This window comes from Drosophila sechellia, chromosome 3R, assembly GCF_004382195.2.
Source record: "Drosophila sechellia strain sech25 chromosome 3R, ASM438219v1, whole genome shotgun sequence".
Taxonomy (NCBI): Eukaryota; Metazoa; Arthropoda; class Insecta; order Diptera; family Drosophilidae; genus Drosophila; species Drosophila sechellia.
Genome location: NC_045952.1, coordinates 13,418,275 through 13,436,705, shown reverse-complemented (window position 1 = coordinate 13,436,705; position 18,431 = coordinate 13,418,275). Strand labels below are relative to the sequence as shown.

Sequence of the window (18,431 nt, the reverse complement as noted above, 5' to 3'; positions counted from 1 at the left end):
GTGGGTGCAAAGGGCACAAATGAGGGCTTGTACAAATTGACACCTGCAACTTGGGCTGGGGTATGTGTCCTTGGATCCTTCGAAGATCCTGCAGTCTTCGTGTAATTTGGCCGCAATTGTTAGTTGGTTAGTTGGGCGCATCATGATGCGAATTTCCCAAAGGAGCGCAGCCAAGTGCTCGACTCAATTTCCAGTTGGCAAATTGGCTTAGTTGCCAATCGAGACGAACATATGCGGATTGCATTCGAGGAGGAAACATATGCCACCAGATCCCATTCATTTGCGCCGTGCCGCCGAGATGCCTCAAGGTGTCGGAGTGAAATTTATTCTTAGAAGCCATGGCCAGAGCCAGGTGCATTTCTTTGAATGTGAATGCAATTCAATTAGCCCAGATTCAAAGGGGGATGCGAATAAATAGCAATTGTCCTTGCCTCTAAATTGTGAGCACAACCCAGTTGGACATGGCTAAATTAACAGATCCTTGGCCGAATGGCAATTAGCTTCGTCCTGCCCAAAGGATAATGAACTGGGCAATAAAAAAGTCGAGTTCCACTGCTCGAATGTCATCCACGTATATAAATGAGTGATTTAATGACTTTTATATGAACCAGCTATGCCGTATATTGCAGTCACAGCGCGGCATGTAATGTAATTAGCCCAACTAATTGAAAGTACTTTATGGCTTTCTTCTGAAGACCATGTTATTGTGACTTTACTGTGTGGCTGGGTCGTATTATTAAAGGAAATGAGCTAGTTAAAGTTTTGAAGTAATAGAAAAGTTTCTACTAGCTACATAATGATCTACATATAATGATTTGATTTTAAATTCAAATTTATACGAATAATACTTTTATTCTTAAATAAATGGCTGCCAATTAATGCCACCACTTTGCAAGTTTCCAAAGATCTTGACGATTGTTGGTTTGGACCAGCAAAGTGGCGCTGAAAGCCATGGCGAGACAGTTGGATGAATAGAACGATGGATGCGATGACACGCTGAATCAACAGAGTGATGCGAAAATAATATGATTGTGGTTGGAGTCGGGGCGCCGACAGTCTGGTCTATAGGAATCAAACCAATGATGTCGCGGTCCAAGTGGACCCGCTGAAAATGGCACAGTTTTTCGGGCAGAACGAAGCCACTCGGGCGTATGGGTAATGCAAACTCACACCGAGGGAATCCATAAATTCTCTTAAAAAGTATGCCAAGCCATTAAAAAAGACATTAAAAATGCGGAAAGAGCATTGAATTCTTTTAAAGAATCTATGCCAAGGATATTAAAACAGATTTTGTATATTTTTGTGAAACCACTTTGATTGATTATAGGCCCATTCAAACTAATTTCCTGTACATTTGATTAAGCCAGAGACCTAAGTTGGGTGTCAATCAATTGATTCCGGTCTTTATTAACAGTTCCAAGCATCAATGTCAGCCAAGTAAAGCCTGAGGAAGTGATTCCCTCTGCCCCAAGATGTACGGACTGCTGCTGGAGAACCTATCCGAGTACATCAAGTCCGTTTACGGCGAGGAGAAATGGGAGGACATCCGGCGACAGGCTGGCATCGATTCGCCATCCTTCAGCGTTCATCAGGTCTATCCCGAGAATCTGCTGCAGAAGCTGGCCAAAAAGGCTCAACAGGTGGGTGCCCATTTCCACAACATAAATTAAGTGAAACTCAAAGTTTGGAATATATAAACTTGTAGGTGCTGGGCGTTTCGGAGCGGGATTTCATGGACCAGATGGGCGTCTACTTCGTGGGCTTTGTGGGCCAGTATGGCTATGATCGTGTCCTCTCCGTCCTGGGCCGCCACATGCGCGACTTCCTCAACGGACTGGACAACCTGCATGAGTACCTGAAGTTCTCGTATCCGCGGATGAGAGCTCCCAGCTTTATCTGCGAAAACGAAACGAAGCAGGGTCTGACCCTGCACTATCGTTCCAAGCGTCGAGGATTCGTCTACTACACGATGGGTCAAATCCGAGGTAATACTTGGAGACACTAATAGATAATTTTAATCTTATGCATTGTATATTCAGAGGTGGCGCGGTATTTCTATCACAAGGAGATGCACATCGAGCTCGTTCGGGAGGAGATCCTCTTCGACACGGTCCACGTGACCTTCCAACTGACCTTCGATAATCGGGCCTTCACACTTGCATCCTTGGCCATGACCCGGGAGGAGAAGCATCTGCCCATCAGTGCTCATGTGCTGTTTGAGATATTTCCCTTTTGCATGGTTTTTGGGTAAGTATCATTTGTTTTTCATTAAATATTCTCTAATTTTTGATGAATTTGTTTATATTTAGTGCTGATATGGTTGTGCGTAGTATTGGTAACTCATTGATGGTGATTTTACCAGAACTTCTGGGAAAAAAGATTACGGCCTGGTTCGATCTAGTTCGTCCCTTAATTGCTTTCAAGTTTCAGACTGTAAGTGTGTGCCTTTGATAGCCATAATATCACGTAACCCTTAAATATCTATCAGATACTCAATCGTACTAACAACATTTTCGAGCTTGTCACTGTGGATCCAGTTACGGAGAGATTCGATGTGCAAAACGAGGATCTACTGCAGCATGAAGATGGCAGCGAACCGGAAAAGTCTCTTAGATTAAAAGGTAAACCCAAATACTAACGACAAAATCTAAAGATAAGATCTAAAATTAATTTTTTAATTTTTGTTAATTTTTGCTAAAGATATAAAACTGGATTAAAAGAAGTTGTGGTGTTTGTAATATAGTAAACCCGTATTTTTTCAGGTCAAATGGTTTACATGGAGAACTGGCGCATGATCATGTTTCTGGGTACTCCCGTAATGCCGGATCTGACCTCCCTAATAACCACTGGTCTATATATCAACGATTTGTCCATGCACGACTTCAGCAGAGATCTCATGCTGGCGGGTACTCAACAATCTGTGGAACTGAAGTTGGCACTGGATCAAGAACAGCAGAAGTCAAAGAAGCTGGAGGAGTCCATGAGATTGGTAAGATTTTTTAGGGAAGAATGCAAAGGTGTTGATCGCAACTAACAAGGTGTAATCCTCCAAAGTTGGATGAGGAGATGCGTAGAACAGATGAGCTGCTGTATCAGATGATACCCAAACAGGTGGCTGATAGGCTCAGGCGGGGCGAGAATCCCATTGATACCTGTGAGGTGAGTGTGTCTCAGTACAATATCTTAAATAATGTTTATAATATGGTATTGTATTCCAACAGATGTTCGATAGTGTTTCCATCCTGTTCTCAGACATCGTAACCTTCACCGAAATTTGCAGTCGCATTACTCCGATGGAGGTAGTGTCCATGTTGAACGCTATGTACTCCATTTTCGATAAGCTGACGGAACGGAATTCAGTGTACAAGGTAGGTTCGATTCCATATTGGTTTACCCCAATGCTGAAGTAGATGATTCGTAGGTGGAAACTATTGGTGATGCGTATATGGTGGTGGCGGGTGCTCCGGATAAGGATGCCAATCACGCCGAACGGGTCTGTGATATGGCCCTGGATATGGTGGATGCGATAACCGATCTCAAGGATCCCTCAACGGGCCAGCACTTGAGGATACGTAAGATATTTTAATCTTTGCTTATATGTTTATATACAAACTGATCCCCTTCAGGTGTGGGCGTCCACTCGGGCGCAGTGGTGGCGGGCATCGTGGGCCTTAAGATGCCGCGCTACTGTCTCTTTGGCGATACGGTCAATACAGCCTCACGAATGGAGTCCACCAGCATCGCCATGAAGGTGCACATATCCGAGTCCACGAAGGTTCTTATCGGACCCAACTACAAGATAATCGAGCGCGGTGAGATCGATGTAAAGGGCAAGGGCACCATGGGCACATATTGGTTGGAGGAGCGTGAGAACCGGCTGCCTCTGCAACTAACCGCTGCTCTTCAGGTTCATCCGGTCTCACCTGTTCCATCGACGCCCACACCCAAGACGAAGGCCATTATGCCTCCTGTATCCAAGCCGTTGACTCCGATGGTGCCCGTTTCAGTTTCCCTAGCAGTTTCCATTCCCGCCGCCAACGTTCCTGCTGTGGATGTGATGGCTCCATCATCCAGCATTTCCGGTTTGGTACTAACAGCCGCTGCAGCGGCTCACATGTCGCTACATCACCAGGCTGTGGTGGCGGAGGCATTAACTGGACCTTCAGTTGAAGTGCCACCACCAGTAGCTTCTGGCGCAACAGGAGCGGCAGCGGGTGGAGGTGCACCCCCGGATGACCGCAACAGTCGCATCTACTCGCCCGTGACCTTCAAGGATGTAGCTCGACGAAGTGTAGCCAATTCTCCGGTGAGGAGCTGTGCTCCACCGGATCAGGAGAGACGTCGCGAATCCCGTTCCAATTCCACGGGCCACGTATTTATGCGAACTCCTTCCGATATTTTCGGCTCTCTCATCCTGGACACCGAGGAGTTTCTCGAGGATCTGCAAATCTCACGTTCCTCCCTGGCAAACAACAACAACAATCCGAGCCCTTTCGGATTTAGCCCAACTCCTCCATTCCGTATTGGCAGCGCACCGCCCAAGCCGAGACCTAGTAATCCGGATAAATTTACACCAGAGGAACTGGCCGCCATGGATCAACTGACCCCTCCATCAACGGCACCAGCCAGAGAAACGGCCAGCTGCAGCAGTGCATCATTGGATCGCGACAAGGCGACCAAGCTGAAGTAAGTTTTTTAGTTTGGTTACAGAACCGTCAGCCAACTCCTCGTTTATTAGGAAAATCACTTTCTCCAACAGCAGCAGTCTAGATGCCACCACTCCCACTGCGTTGGCTGCTGTGATATGTCCAATGCGATCCAAGTCGCCGCCCATGACAGTGGCTCCAGTGGTGCACATGGTACAGGCTAGCACCAGCAAAGGCGACGGCCAACGACCAGGCTCGAAGGATTCGGTATCATCCATTTCCCTGCACTCACCTCCTCCGCATCGATCTAACTCGGCACCAGCCAGGTGAGCTAAAGAGAAGGGATATGTACATCTACCCAAAATAACATAAACTTCCTTTTCCAGACCGCACTCAATGTCGAAGGCGGCGCGAAAGGCCTTCCTGGCCGCCAAACAGACCAAGGCAATGGAGAAGCTGGACAAGATGATCGAAGAGGTTCAAGAAGTGGAGTCCCAGTCGGCGACAAAGGCGGCCAACATGCGTCTGGCCCTCTACGGCCACGATGGAGCTGGTGATTTGGCTGCCGGCGGGTGTCCACTGTTTCTGCCTCCGCCGCCGCAGCAGCAGCAACAACAGCGCCTAATGCCCAGCTCCATCTCAGACTCCGGCCTCTGTAGTCATGGGTGAGTAGATCACACTTTCCATATTCCTTTCAAACCTTCTACTTAATCCCGCGACATAGTCATAGTCATGCACTTAGCTGTCATCATATGGATCCGAAGATGAGCAACAGCCAGAGTTTCCAGCATTCTCCACGTGGCGGAATAACCCATCAGTGCTGCAGCGGCTTTGGACACGGAAATGGACGTCACTCGCACCGGATGCACTCGAATGCCTGCCGGATTCTGTAGAGGATGGCAGGACGAGCGAATCTTTCACCAATTCCATATCATGTATACTGACTCGGATTTCGCTCAATGTTCCAGCGTGCTTTTCGATATAGTACTAATAACTAGTCAGCAATTATTAGGATTTAGACAGATGTTGAATCTCATAGTGTATAGAATAGCTTAGATAAAGAATGTACCTACGTGTTACTTGTACCCAGACTATAGCTAGTCGAACAGGGCTTTAAAATTTGGCAATTCAGTGTCTAAATATGCGAAAAATCTGTAAAAACTGTTAGCATTCTTGATGCCTATGTGTATTAACCAAAAGATTTTAAATTTCTTGACCTCTAAATATGACAATACCAACCGGAAATCAAACTACAAATGGAAAAGCATTTTCCGTACATTTTCATGAAACCACCTGAGGCAGAAATTGCTCACAAAATAAACTAAACTAACTATAAATGTACTATAAAAAATCTCTATATATTTGTAGTAGTTAAATGGTTAAGTAGATTTTATGTGTAGAATTAATATTTCCAAAGAAAATCGGAGCTATGTATTTTCTTAATGTTTTAAATAAAGTTCCAATTATTTAATTGATTTCAATGATGCGAAAAAAAACCAACTGAGTATATATGAAATAAATATTCCACTAAATAGCTGCGCAATATAGCAATGTTAAAGTATTATACCTAAATCATTTTGTTAGTCTATTTCAAAGATACTAAATGGTTTTTATATTTGCTCATCTTTTATTAAGAGATCTTAGGTTGACATTTGTAAAACTATAAATCATGAAGATTTATACATTTTGGTATTTATTTCAAAATAAATGCATTCACTTTGTTTTCTATTTTAACTAATGGCGAAAAATAATATAATAGCATGGCAAATAAAACTGGCAAAATTTAAATATTGTGCTACTTAATGTATTTCTGAGTTATCCGTTTAATAGCTCATTATTTAAACTTCTTTTCATTGCATTTCGGCATATCACATCTGAACTTATAATGGCAAGCATACAACTCAAACAAAAATTGTACGAAACGATACAAGTTAATGTACCCAAATATATGTATATATACACTTAAAGCGTAGGAGTTTGACTAGATTTGGTTGGGCTTTCGAAGGACTAATTCCTTGATTGCTATCGGTGGGTTTTGCCTTAGGCCCGCTCGATCATTGGCGTCTGGACGACATCGTCGTTGGAATATATGACCGTACCATCCAGAGTCTCAATGGTTTGTATGGTGGTCTTACAGTAAAAGCACACCTTGGAGTTCATCATGTGCTGCATGATGCAGTCGCTGCAGGACTGATGCTTGCAGGGCGTGAAGACGGCAGTGATGGGCTTGGCGCAGCAGATCGGACACAGGGAGTCCTCCGATGGCAGTGTAATGTCGGAAAGCAGAGTCTGTTTCACTCGCAAGCTATCGATAAGCCTGCGAACATTGTCGATTTCTTCAGAGGACACATGGGAGGGAACTGCGAAATGGATTAAAACGTTGATTTACTTATAATTATTCCATTATCTTTTCAATATACTTACAATCATTGAGGGCAAACTTCAGGATTGGCGGATCGGCACGAATACGTTTGGAATTATTAGGCAGCGGCACACGTACATCGTTTGTCAGCGGATCAATGTGCGGCCTGGAAGAGGGATCGAAATTACCTCGTGGTATATTCTTCTGCTCCAGCAGCGGCGTTCGGATTTCTCCCAGTGCAAATTCTAGCGTGGCAAACTGGAAGCTCGGATCGGTGAGAAAAGCCCGGGATACCCGCGTTACAATCTGAGGTCTCAAATCGCTCTCCATCTCTTCCTGCATTAAGGCTAGCAATATACCCAAAGCAGCAGTCACAATGGGATAGTGGGTGACTGCATTTAGATCCGCCGAGCACATGTCCACTACGAACTGGAAGCATCCGGGTGGCACTGTAACCCGCGAAAGCACCTGGCTAATAAGCTGACATATGCGATTCAGCAGCAAATCGCTGTTAGGTCGAGATTCATCCGTGACGATTTCAGGCGCAGTTGTGATGACCATTTCCAGACATCGCATCAGCGAAACAGTCAATTCGAAACACATGGAGCAAATCTTAAGCTGCTTGGGCTCAAAAAGTGTGTTTTCCTGCCTTTGAGCGGTGTTTTGGATCTAAGAGTAGTGGTTAAATATAGTTTATGCAAATCGTATAACTTAAACCATAAAACCTCACCTCCTGCAGCAGTAAAATAAATTCGGAAAAAGCCCAGTTTAGTTGGCTCAACACCGAGTTCAGAAAGGCGGTGGCGAAAGGCTCATCCTCCAACAATTTGGCGCCGATTAAACGTTGAAAATGCTTTGAGGGATTAGCGGGAGCGACGTTGTGCAGCAATCCTGTATGCGTTTCGTTTCTGGAACGACTGCGGCATAGTCCCTGATGGAGAGGCAGCGAGCCACCTTGCCATACAGAGGGCTGGCGGGAATCCTTGTAGGCATAGCCCTCGCCCATCCAAAAGCGCAACAGCAGCCAATTGCTCTGTCCCCAGGCTCTGTTTTCATAGGGACGTAGCAGGGCACGAACCAGACTAGCCTGAGACCTCTTCGAAGTTCGTTCCAGAGCTCGCACTCCGGACTTGTGGCAGGTGAGCGTCCCCAAAGCTTGCAGCAGTGAGTCCTTGCAGGAGGCAAGCACAATGCGAGGATCTGCTGAGTGAATGCCTAGAAACTCCGCTGCAGCGTTCACGCTGCATTCCGCATCTGAGGCCTCGAATTGGGCTTTTAAATCATGGTGACTAAAGTCCATTACGGCGTCCAGCAGAATAGGCAGTGTATTAACATACACCTCAGGTACAAATGAGAACAGAGAACCCGTATTTGAAGCAGTCTGATGGATGAAAAGAATGAGATCAAGTTAACTTTAAAGTTATTTGCGTACCGTCAAAGTTCGTAGCATGCGCTCTAGTAGCCATATAAGCAGGGATCGCCTGTGACTGTTCAGGGCCACTCCTCGTAGCCAAACTTGCTTTCTGGCCAGCGCAATAGATCGTGTCTGTAAATGGGACGCAACATGTTATAATTGTTTGTAAAATACATAAAAAATTATAACCAATTGGCAAACTATCAACTCACAGCAAAAACATTCTGCCGCTGACTGAACTTAGACCGTAGCTCGCCCATCACATGCTGGTGATTCTCGTTCATGCACACATTGGCATGCTGCTCCAATGCCCCAAGTTTACGTTCGATATCCTCCCGGTAGAACTTCGTTTCTTTAAGTACTTCATTTAGAGCTGCGATCTCGTCTCTTACCGTGGCTATCTTTACTATATACTTGTGTCCTGCCGAGTAGTAAAAGATTATACACAGATCAAGGAGTTCGCACAGGCTGGCCTCCATATCCGCGTTGCCCGGTAGGAAATGAGTGTAGGTTGTATTATTGGCGCCCTGAGTGTGTCCAACTACAGGCACATTGTTTATGTTTTCGCCCAAAAGGTAAAGCGTAGTATCTGAAATTTTTACAAGTATTAAATGTTTTACTGTATGCTTTAGCAGTTAAACAAAAGTTGTCGCATACATACCCACTTCATTGACCCTCAAGTTTTGCCTATCATCTTCATAAATTTGTTGAGTTCGAGCGGATCCCAACCTAGCATCGATGTCCGCCCGATGAACTTTTCTTAAATGGGACAAGACACCTCCAACGCGATCAAAGTGCATGTAGTCAAAGGTACCGTCTATGAAATAGTCGCTGTTCACCTCCACGTTCTTTGTGGGCATTTCATCTTTGAACATTGAGCGCGTCTGATCAATAAGAATGCTAGCAAAGGCAAGGGCCACAGGCGCATCGAGTGGATGCTGAATGCTCGATTGCATGAAGAAAAAGGCGTGGAAGGGCTACATGAGGGTAAAGGACCTATTAGCACTGTGCTAAATCATCAGTGGGCACACTCACCCTTTGCTCCATGCTAAGATCGATTACGTAACGACGCAATTTGCTCAAAAATATTGAGCGGCTTGACGGACTTTCCCTTGATCCATCCGAGTTGATCAACAGCGTGCTGAGAAGATCCTTTTGGGCAGCATACAGTGGCTCCGTGACTTTGCGCACTTTCTCGACAACGTTCAGATATTTTTCCTTGGGGCCATCGATTCCCTCCGTCCAGGCCATACTGTCGGGCAGCAGTTCCTCCATGATGTAGAACTCCAGTGGATGTATGTAGAGGAAAAAGGCGAGACTAAACGAAAAAATTATAGAATCTAACACTCAGGATTACACGAGTTTTATCGTTTATCCGTACCAGTGTTTTTTGAACAGTTTTCCTTCCAGCAGATACTTTCTGGTCTGTTCGTGCAGGCAAAGGCAATGCAGCATTCCGAGCGCCTGGCGATGCTTCTCATAGTCCAGGCCCTGTATCGTATGCGTAAAAGTACCCAGCAAAGCGTTCACCAACTTCCGCAACACAAACTTGATCTCGTCGCCCTCCATGTAGTTCCAGAAGAGAGATAACAAGCCGTGGAGTACGCTGTATGAATTTTCCTTCTCGGATGCTAGATTTGTCATGCTCGAGATCTTTCTGAGCAGGACATCTTCAATGATATACGGATCAAATATCTCATTGGTGAACTTCTCAATCAGCAAGGTGGCAAATATGCAGTAAACGGTCTTTTTAGTGGAAACGCGGGCATCTGCGCCAGTCGTTGGTGCCATCCCAGATTGGGCGTTGTACTTTGAAAAGATGCCAGCGAGGTTGACCAAGTAGTTCATCAGCAGGTTGGCGCGTTGCAGCTTAAGGATAGGTCGGGCCATGAGCGGCTGGAAGCCCGATACCGGATACATAAAGGGACGATTGCCAAAGTTCGCCTCGATGCCCTGCGTGTAGCCCAAGGAGATGGCTGCGAAGAATGAGATGCCCGGACCTTTTTCCAACTTGTTGAACGCCACGCCCATCGAACGCCCATTTCGATAATACTCGATCACTTCCCTATCCACGTCAATAGTCACGCCAATAACGTCGCCAATCTGCCATTTGTCGCCGTACCTAGGAAAGCATCATATATAAATCCTGAATCAATATTCAATAAAAGGATATCTTACTTTTTGGTGGATATATGCCAGATCTGCTGTTTGCTGCCATCGTATCCATAGCTGGACTTGGTATCCCCCACCCCGCTGTTTTCGTTAAACTGGCAGGAGTTTGAGGCCCAACCAATCTGCATTACGCCCTTAGTGTGAAGGTGGATCTGTATATAAATGACACGTTCTTAGTACGCACGAGCAACCCACACTCCTCAATACGAGTCATTGACCGGCGGCGGTCAACCACCGCCAAATCTACCACTCATTCCCCAATCTATATCCCTGTAATAGCGATTACCTCATACATCCAGCGACCTCCGTACACGCAACAATTTGCCCGGACCGTGTTGAAGCTGCCCTGGGAGCGCAGGGCCAGACGATCCGAGGATACGCGCACCGTAGTCGTATAGTCCACATCGAATATGGTCAGATCCGGGCCAATGCGACTCTCTGTCTCCATGTATAGGCGCCGAATCTCCTCATTGCTGTCGGTCTGGATTTGCTGGAACTTGTCATCTAGCCAAGTACGCACTATGAGCATCTGCCTAAGGGAAAGGATTGTTCAATGAAAAGTTGAACCTAAACGGCTAAGGACACTCCTACTTGGTAACAGACAAATCGGCGAGCTTTGCGGGTCTCGGATCCGGAACCGTCGAGCAATTAGCGCCCTCCAAGTCATCGTCCAGATCGGAGTACAGGTTATCGTGGTCCACCTGCTCGAATATATCCTCGTTGAATACTTTCACGAATAATTTTGATATCGACATTTTGGCTCTGTCATTTCAATGCCAGCTTTCTCCAGCCACACAAGTTCGAGTCCGATTCCGAGCTCGACCGTCACAAAAAAGGAATTATTTTGCTTTAGGGGTGGTAAACTAAGACACTCCTTGTGAATCTCTATAACGGTGGCAAGTATCGGGTCACGCGACAAGCCGATGATTTTTTGAATTTGAATTTGAAAATTTGAATTTTGACAAAATATAAAATAGTTTTCTTTCAGGATATCTGACCTGTAAAAGTTTGTTGCCAAGCTGTACCAAAGTTCTGTTATCATAGACCAAGTTTTAAAATTTAAAAACTAATGGTTTATAAAAATGAATGTTTCTTGAAATATAGGAAGTTGTATTTAACAAGTGGACCTTGTCATTCAAATTCATATTAATATTATCTGTACATACATACAAATTTATTAAAACGTAACTACTGCAAAATACCCCGCAAAATATCGCTCACATTTGCTCCTCCCTAATACTTCCATCCCGCTCTTTGGTACAGTATGCTCCATCTCGTTCTGAAGGCGCCAACAAACAGCTGTTCAAATTCGACATCGTTGTGCAATACTGTTCGCCTTCGAGCGCTTCCTAACACCGTGTAAAGCGAAAAGTACTTCTCGAAATGTAAGGACGTGTTTTCTGTGCTCCGCTAGTTAAGCTAATTAAATTACAAGTTGACGTTGATTCAGTACTAATGAGTAACCAAAAGAACAAATCTATGATGCTTAAACGTGTGATATTTGCGAGCAGTTCAGTTACCTTTCGGTTAATTGACAATTTGCTGTCGTCAGCGACTTAGTGTTTCTGATAGTGGTGTCCAGACAACTAGCTAGATCTGGCGGGAAAAGGCTTAAAGCAATTAATGTGCCAAGTGAAACGCAATGAAAACAATGCTCATAATGGCGGCTATTAAATAAATAAATTAGCAATCACACAGTTGACCATGTGCCAATAACTTTGCGTGGAGAATATAAACAATTAAGTACGTTAAAAATAAAACCTAGCTAACTGGTCAGCGATGCGAAGTGAAACCGTTAAAATTATTTGTTGTTGTTGCGTGTCTGACAAAAATAGAATTCGCGAAAAGAAATAGAAGGGAAACAGAAATCATTGCCAACCATTCGAAAACAAGACCATTACAACATACGTACATATCTGGGCATAAATGAATATTACTTCTGATTATACGTGGGTATATTTGTTTGTAGTCGAGGCAATTGATTTATCTGCCCGTTCTCGACCCGTTTCTGGTTCTTATTTATTTTTTGCGCGGCAATCAACGCGAATTTCCGAATGTGTGTGTGAGTTTGTAGTTTGAATTCAGTTAAAATGAACTGGAAATACGTATTTATACGTATTAATTAATTGTTATTTACAATATTTCGCGTGCTTCAACTATTACCGCCAAACCGCCCTCGCAAAATATACAGTTTTCTTATCACTTCTCTCCATTACAAGTAATATAAGACCCACATACGTAACTACTGAGCTCTCAAAGAATCAGCATATGTACATTGTGTGTTGTTTACATAATGATAGCTTTCGCGGTCTTCTCGCCTTAAACCCGCCCCTATTGCGTCTTGAATCTTTTATTTATCGAAAAAAAAGGCTAAAACCCATTTTGATGACGTTATAACGAGCAAACGACAGCAGAGGATCTCTGCTAAGCAAATGGGAAGCACAGGAAACCCAGTGGAAAAAAGATACCCCCAGATTCTTCTATAAACAATACTGACTGTCTCATTATAAACAAAGCAGTAACTTGATGAAACCCCCTTTGTTTTTTCTCGACCAGGATATTTAAATAACTCAGTCATGTTATTTACTCAGCAAGCATACAATTTGCATTAAACACCAACAGGTTAAATCACAGATATGATAAGTTTTCTTTTAATAACTCAGACATTTCTTATAATATGAGATAACAGAATTTTAATACAAGTGCCGCTTTAAAAAAATAGATAGATAATCAAAGTGATTTTCAAACCAACTTATCACACAAGGGAGTCACACGCAAGGCGCCAAATTCAAAGAAATTAAAGAAAATTCTCACATAGCTACAATAGCAAAATCTAAACATATACGTATACTTATATATATTCATACGAAGCTAGGAACATGACCATACGCATCTACACCAGATATAGTAGTCAATTAATGCCCAACTTTTTCTTGTTTCTTTGGTCACGTATCTGTCTATATCTATACTCTATCTTTAGAAGTCCTGTTCACTTTTATTAGTGTCGTAATTATTTGAGAAAATGAAAAGTACTTAAATAGCATAATATTGGTATGGTTTCAGTTAAATACTTTTGATGATCTTCTTTTATAAATACTACTCTAATCCAACATCCAACCTTTCTAGTCTGCATATAATTTCCGAGACTTGTCCGCCTCTAGGTTAATTTCTAAAATAACGAACTGCGGTCCAAGTGAAATAAGTCACAAATATTTAGCACCATAAGACTTTCAAGATAAATAGTATAAATATGCCGAGGGAGACCCCGCAGAGCATTTGGTATTCAGCAAAAAAAAAATGGCAAAGTTTCCCGAAAGTGTTTCTCTGGCCATTATCTAATCGATAGTTGAGTGCTTTTGCCTCTGACGTATTGAATGGTCGCGCGCTGTGGAGGAATATGTTTCGGCAACTGAGTTGTACGGGTTTCCAACTCAGTCGAGGGCAACATTGATTGACCATATCAGACGACACTTGTCGCAGTGGTCGCTTATCTGAGCTCCGACCTTCCCCGCCAGCTTCGTGCCCCACCGAAATCGAGCCCAGTTTTGACTTGGCCAAACACAGACACGAGTGATTTTCTGTTTGCCTTGTACAAATAATGCCGCGGAGAACACTTGTTGCCCGATTAGCCATAAACATTGTGCCTGGCCCAGTGTATTTCACCCCATGTGAGCGAGATTCTCTACGGGTCTACTTCATTTCTTTGCAGTCATTCGAGGGCAACGGACACGTAAACGTTTAAAGTTCAGGAGAACACGGAGATTTGCATGCGGAGCTAATAGAAGAGCGATAGTTCCTATCCACAGACAGCGAAGATGTCACAAAACCAATCCTACTTCTGGCAAACGACCAGACACAATGTATACCTGAAGCGCTCGGCAAAATGGCACATGGCGCTGGCCCTGATGGTGGTGCTCACATTCGGCACAATTTGTGCGGCGGAAGCTCAACCGGATAGTGCGGACAATGCGATCATTGAATCCGGAATACAGAGCGTAAGGATGACCTAATTTCTCCTTTTTAACAGCCTATTAACCAATATACTCAATTGCTTGCAGAACTTGGACGTGCAGGGAGATTTGAATAGGCCAACGGATCTGAGTTCTTTAGCGGAGAAACCAAAGGATGCTGCGGACCGGCCGAAGACGAAGGGCACCTTTATCGATGCGTTTACCGCATCGATCTCTGTTATCTTACTAACAGAGCTAGGGGATAAGACTTTCTTCATCGCTGCCATAATGGCCATGCGCCATCCGCGTTTGATTGTCTTTGGCGGTGCCATCGCCGCCTTGGCGCTAATGACGGTACTCTCATGCGCATTTGGCATGGCAGCGAACTTTATTCCTAAGGTAGGTCGTGAAGAAATATGACTTACATAGATAACTTTACAAACTTATGCAATTTTATATTACCCACAGATTTATACGTATTATATCTCAACTGCATTATTTTTAATATTTGGTTTGAAAATGCTGTACGACGGCTACAAAATGAAACCAACCGACGCTCAGGAGGAACTGGAAGAGGTTCAAACTGATCTGCGCAAGCGCGAGGATGAGGTGAGTCGTCCTCGATGGATGCCCTTGTATATAGTAGTGGTGCTACATGTTGCAGTAGTTTCTATAGATCCTAACTTTGTTTCAATTAGTCACGCTTTTCTGCAGCACCTTGTTGCTGCACTATTATAGTAATTAGTTATTTTTACTGCTTCTGTTAATATCTGCGCTTAATTTTTTGTTTTACTATTATTACAACCATAACGACTGGCAAAATGTAGAGCAAAAATAAACCAAACAACTAATTGATGCCCCGCCAAAGCGATCACTTCATATGCCACGCTTTGATTTTTACTCTTACTTGAGATTAAACACCATTTTATTTGCCTGACACGAGAGCCGCGAACAATAACAAGCAAACAATTACTAATCAAACACGAACTCTAAGCTTTTCATAATTGTAATTACACCTTGATTGCATGCTAATTAAGAATTTTTGTTAGCCCCTAACAAAACACCATGATTACTCAAACTAAATAACCCAAGCCGATCGGAAAATGGGCGCTCCGAATAGCGTCAGTGAAACACCTGTGTGGCCACATACTCTCTCAGTTATAGCTTCCGAATATCTTTGGTTTTGATTTCTCTTGAATCAAACATTCGAAATTCATATACAAACATTTACCACACATCTATGACCATGTGACTAATTGCACGATTTGCGCATATCAAATACAAGCGAGTTTCAAAAGTTTATTGATCAAAGAAAATTCGTACTAAACCAGAAAATCGTTTGAAATGGAAAAGCTTTTATGGCAAACGAGAACTCCACCAGAATATTAATCAAAATCAAAATTTCTGCCAATCGAATTTCTAGCTAATGCAAATTTTTAATTGTTTTTCCTTTATGCAACACGAAATTAAAACAATTCGATAATAACGTTGCCCCTGAAAATGTTACCGAAACAAACATAAACTATATATGTTGCACGCAACTTTGATTTGTGCCACGCTCCAAACGCAGTTACTGCGCAAGGCCAGCCGCAAGTACGAGGACGCGGAGGGCAAGCGAAAGAACAGCAACTCGGACAAGGAGGATGCCAGCGAACAGGCGCTCATCCATGGCCGCAACTCCATTTCCACGGCGGCAGGTTCCACCACGGACATGCAGCATCGCCAGCGGAAGCAGCGCAACCATCTCAATAACAATAATAGTAAGCAAAATAGCTGTGATAAAACTGGCAACGATGACGACGACCGGGATCAGCACGAATCGGAGGTGTTCCTCAAGGAGGGCGGCCGCATTGTGGAGCAGCTCAAGATGAAGACCTACCCCAGCAGTCCGGCCCACTCGGCGGCCTCATCGAACCAGACCGAACAAACCAACTCCATTGCCGCCTCCACCGCCACCGTCGATGTCCAGCTGGCTGGCCATCCCACCGACCCGTCCGTAGGCGCCGCCTTGGAGCCACGTGCTCCGCTGGCCGGACACGATAGCATGCACAGTCTCAATGGCAGCCTGAACGGAGATTCCGGACCGGTGAACGGCGCTCTCAAAGCACGGGTTAGGCCATAGACCGTATTTGCGATTGTTCCGCTTCCGGTTCCCATTCGATTACGTTTTTCGAAATTGGAATTGATTGAATTTTTGGTTTTTGCATTAACACTACACACTTAGATGGAGATTGTCGAATGGACTATGATCCCTATAGCCATATCATTTAGATTAAAGAACCTCCTTAACTTAAAATCTGAAGACTTCCAATGAGTTGTAGCTCTAAGCTAAATTTATCTGATGGCTGTGAGAGGCTTAAAAAAGAGTAACCTATATTAATAGATTTAATCAGTCTTATTTCTAGAAAATGTAATCGGAATGAGGTCCGGTAATCTATATAACTGACAAACGCTAACTTTTGTTGTTACCTAATCATAATTTCACGTGCTTTTTGACCAAAAGAAAAGATCTCACACCCAAAAAAACACTCATAAAACAGTGACACTACAGTCGAAAAACACAAGCATCAATTATTTTTTAACTCTAAGTCATCTGGCATTTGGTTTTGTCGTCTCGGTATTTTATTACCCATTAGTCTCGTTTAACTTCCATTCCAAGCGCACACATTTCACCCGATTTTTCTCTCTGCATGTTGTTATGATTAAGTGATCGTTTTTTGATTTTTTTGTTTTTAGTTTATATTTTTGGTTTATTCAGAAGAAAAAGCGGTGTTATCCGAGTTTTCTGGTTCAAAAGTATTTACATGTATTTTTAATTTGCTGTCTTATCCCTTTGTTTGCGCACATTTTTCATCGAATCTCTTTTGTCTGCCTACTGTTCCCACACTGATCGTTAAAAATCCTCATTTTCCTTTACAGCTGGATCGTGATGTGAACGCGGCGCTGGTAAATGACGCCGAGAGCGGTCGTCGTCGTCCACAGAAACGAGGTGCCACCTACTTCACCATGCGCATCCTGGCCCAGGCCTTCACTATGACCTTCCTGGCCGAGTGGGGCGATCGCTCCCAACTGACCACCATTATTCTCGCCGCTAGCAAGGTGAGCACTTTAGATAAAAATAACCCTAACGAATTGTTACATGAAGCTATTATCCATTGCAGGACGTGTACGGCGTCATCGCTGGCGGTATTATTGGCCACTGCATCTGCACCGGCTTGGCTGTGATTGGTGGTCGTCTTGTGGCTTCCAAAATCTCAGTGCGCACTGTCACCATTGTTGGTGGCATTGTGTTCATCGGATTCGCCATCTACGCTGTCGCCATACCTCCGGATGACATCTAGGCGAAGCCTTTGTACTCCAATCGAGATTGCCCGTTGACGACCCCACAATATTATGAAGATATAGTTTTAGTTACTACCTGATAAACCCCACTTTTCTTCGAGGAGCATCAAGAGGGGATCGTATTGAACTAGTTTAAGACTAGGAATGCATCGATGTTTATAACGTAGCTTTCTTCTTGCCAAACAACCAAAACAAAAGTGCCTTCAGTGCTTTCCGCTTCGGCCATGACATACTTTTTTAGTTCACACAATGAATTCTTCTGTTTTCCAATTGTCTAGTATCGCTTTGATTTTTTTTTTTTCAGTTTCGTTTTCGTGTTAAGTATTAAAGATGATTGTACATACGCGTGTAGAGCGACCGCGATGCCCACGCTCCTCCGAGTTGTATCCTTCCCTCCATAACCCACATCCTTATTCGCATATTTGTTTACGTAGCCGTGTTTACTTAATGCAAACAACCAAAATGAAACTTTGCAGATTTGATTATTTATGCGATTTTTGTATGAAAAACTTAGTAAATTGAGCAAAACAAAGACTTTAACGTGT

General features: G+C 43.8%; 3 protein-coding genes across 6 annotated transcripts; 2 read left to right on the top strand and 1 right to left on the bottom strand.

Annotated features, from left to right (window-relative positions):
* Nucleotides 1-1,472: 1,472 nt before the first annotated feature.
* Nucleotides 1,473-6,613, top strand: LOC6606318 (soluble guanylate cyclase 88E). Of its 2 annotated transcripts, none has more exons than XM_002031087.2 (13): nt 1,473-1,640; nt 1,706-1,985; nt 2,040-2,247; nt 2,310-2,433; nt 2,489-2,621; nt 2,763-2,989; nt 3,055-3,159; nt 3,222-3,368; nt 3,422-3,572; nt 3,627-4,686; nt 4,739-4,972; nt 5,033-5,311; nt 5,371-6,613. In XM_002031087.2, exons 1-13 carry the CDS (start codon nt 1,473-1,475, stop codon nt 5,537-5,539), a joined length of 3,285 nt encoding a protein of 1,094 aa, XP_002031123.1. In that variant the 3' UTR covers nt 5,540-6,613. The 2 variants fall into 2 exon arrangements, with proteins under 2 accessions (XP_002031123.1, XP_032577624.1); XM_032721733.1 differs by having other exon boundaries at nt 4,760-4,972; nt 5,371-5,539.
* LOC6606317 (E3 ubiquitin-protein ligase RNF123) lies at nt 6,452-11,491 on the bottom strand. Its single transcript, XM_002031086.2, has 11 exons — nt 11,186-11,491; nt 10,881-11,127; nt 10,601-10,746; nt 9,804-10,544; nt 9,458-9,740; nt 9,084-9,399; nt 8,635-9,011; nt 8,441-8,554; nt 7,739-8,389; nt 7,071-7,677; nt 6,452-7,006 (listed from the first exon to the last, which is right to left on the bottom strand). Exons 1-11 carry the CDS (start codon nt 11,347-11,349, stop codon nt 6,687-6,689), a joined length of 3,966 nt encoding a protein of 1,321 aa, XP_002031122.1. The 5' UTR covers nt 11,350-11,491; the 3' UTR covers nt 6,452-6,686.
* Nucleotides 11,492-11,890: 399 nt separating this feature from the next.
* LOC6606316 (transmembrane protein 165) lies at nt 11,891-18,420 on the top strand. Of its 3 annotated transcripts, none has more exons than XM_002031085.2 (7): nt 11,891-11,979; nt 14,304-14,589; nt 14,653-14,943; nt 15,013-15,153; nt 16,115-16,654; nt 17,464-17,643; nt 17,706-18,420. In XM_002031085.2, the coding sequence occupies exons 2-7, from the start codon at nt 14,410-14,412 to the stop codon at nt 17,883-17,885; spliced, it is 1,512 nt and encodes a 503-aa protein (XP_002031121.1). In that variant the 5' UTR covers nt 11,891-11,979; nt 14,304-14,409; the 3' UTR covers nt 17,886-18,420. The 3 variants fall into 3 exon arrangements, with proteins under 3 accessions (XP_002031121.1, XP_032576589.1, XP_032576588.1); XM_032720697.1 differs by lacking the exon at nt 11,891-11,979 and adding an exon at nt 12,023-12,337; XM_032720698.1 differs by lacking the exon at nt 16,115-16,654.
* Nucleotides 18,421-18,431: the final 11 nt, after the last annotated feature.

Bases quoted from the DNA above. Each gene is read 5' to 3' on its own strand.
- LOC6606317 (XM_002031086.2), bottom strand. From the start codon at position 11,349: ATGTCGATATCAAAATTATTCGTGAAAGTATTCAACGAGGATATATTC. The intron at 10,545-10,600 runs GTAAGATATCCT...ATGCTTTCCTAG, and splicing joins TGGCATATATCCACCAAAAA to GTACGGCGACAAATGGCAGA. The intron at 7,007-7,070 runs GTAAGTATATTG...TCCATTTCGCAG, and splicing joins GAAGTTTGCCCTCAATGATT to TTCCCTCCCATGTGTCCTCT.
- LOC6606318 (XM_002031087.2), top strand. From the start codon at position 1,473: ATGTACGGACTGCTGCTGGAGAACCTATCCGAGTACATCAAGTCCGTT. The intron at 2,622-2,762 runs GTAAACCCAAAT...GTATTTTTTCAG, and splicing joins AAAGTCTCTTAGATTAAAAG to GTCAAATGGTTTACATGGAG. The intron at 5,312-5,370 runs GTGAGTAGATCA...CCCGCGACATAG, and splicing joins TCCGGCCTCTGTAGTCATGG to TCATAGTCATGCACTTAGCT.
- LOC6606316 (XM_002031085.2), top strand. From the start codon at position 14,410: ATGTCACAAAACCAATCCTACTTCTGGCAAACGACCAGACACAATGTA. The intron at 14,590-14,652 runs GTAAGGATGACC...AATTGCTTGCAG, and splicing joins TTGAATCCGGAATACAGAGC to AACTTGGACGTGCAGGGAGA. The intron at 17,644-17,705 runs GTGAGCACTTTA...TATCCATTGCAG, and splicing joins TTATTCTCGCCGCTAGCAAG to GACGTGTACGGCGTCATCGC.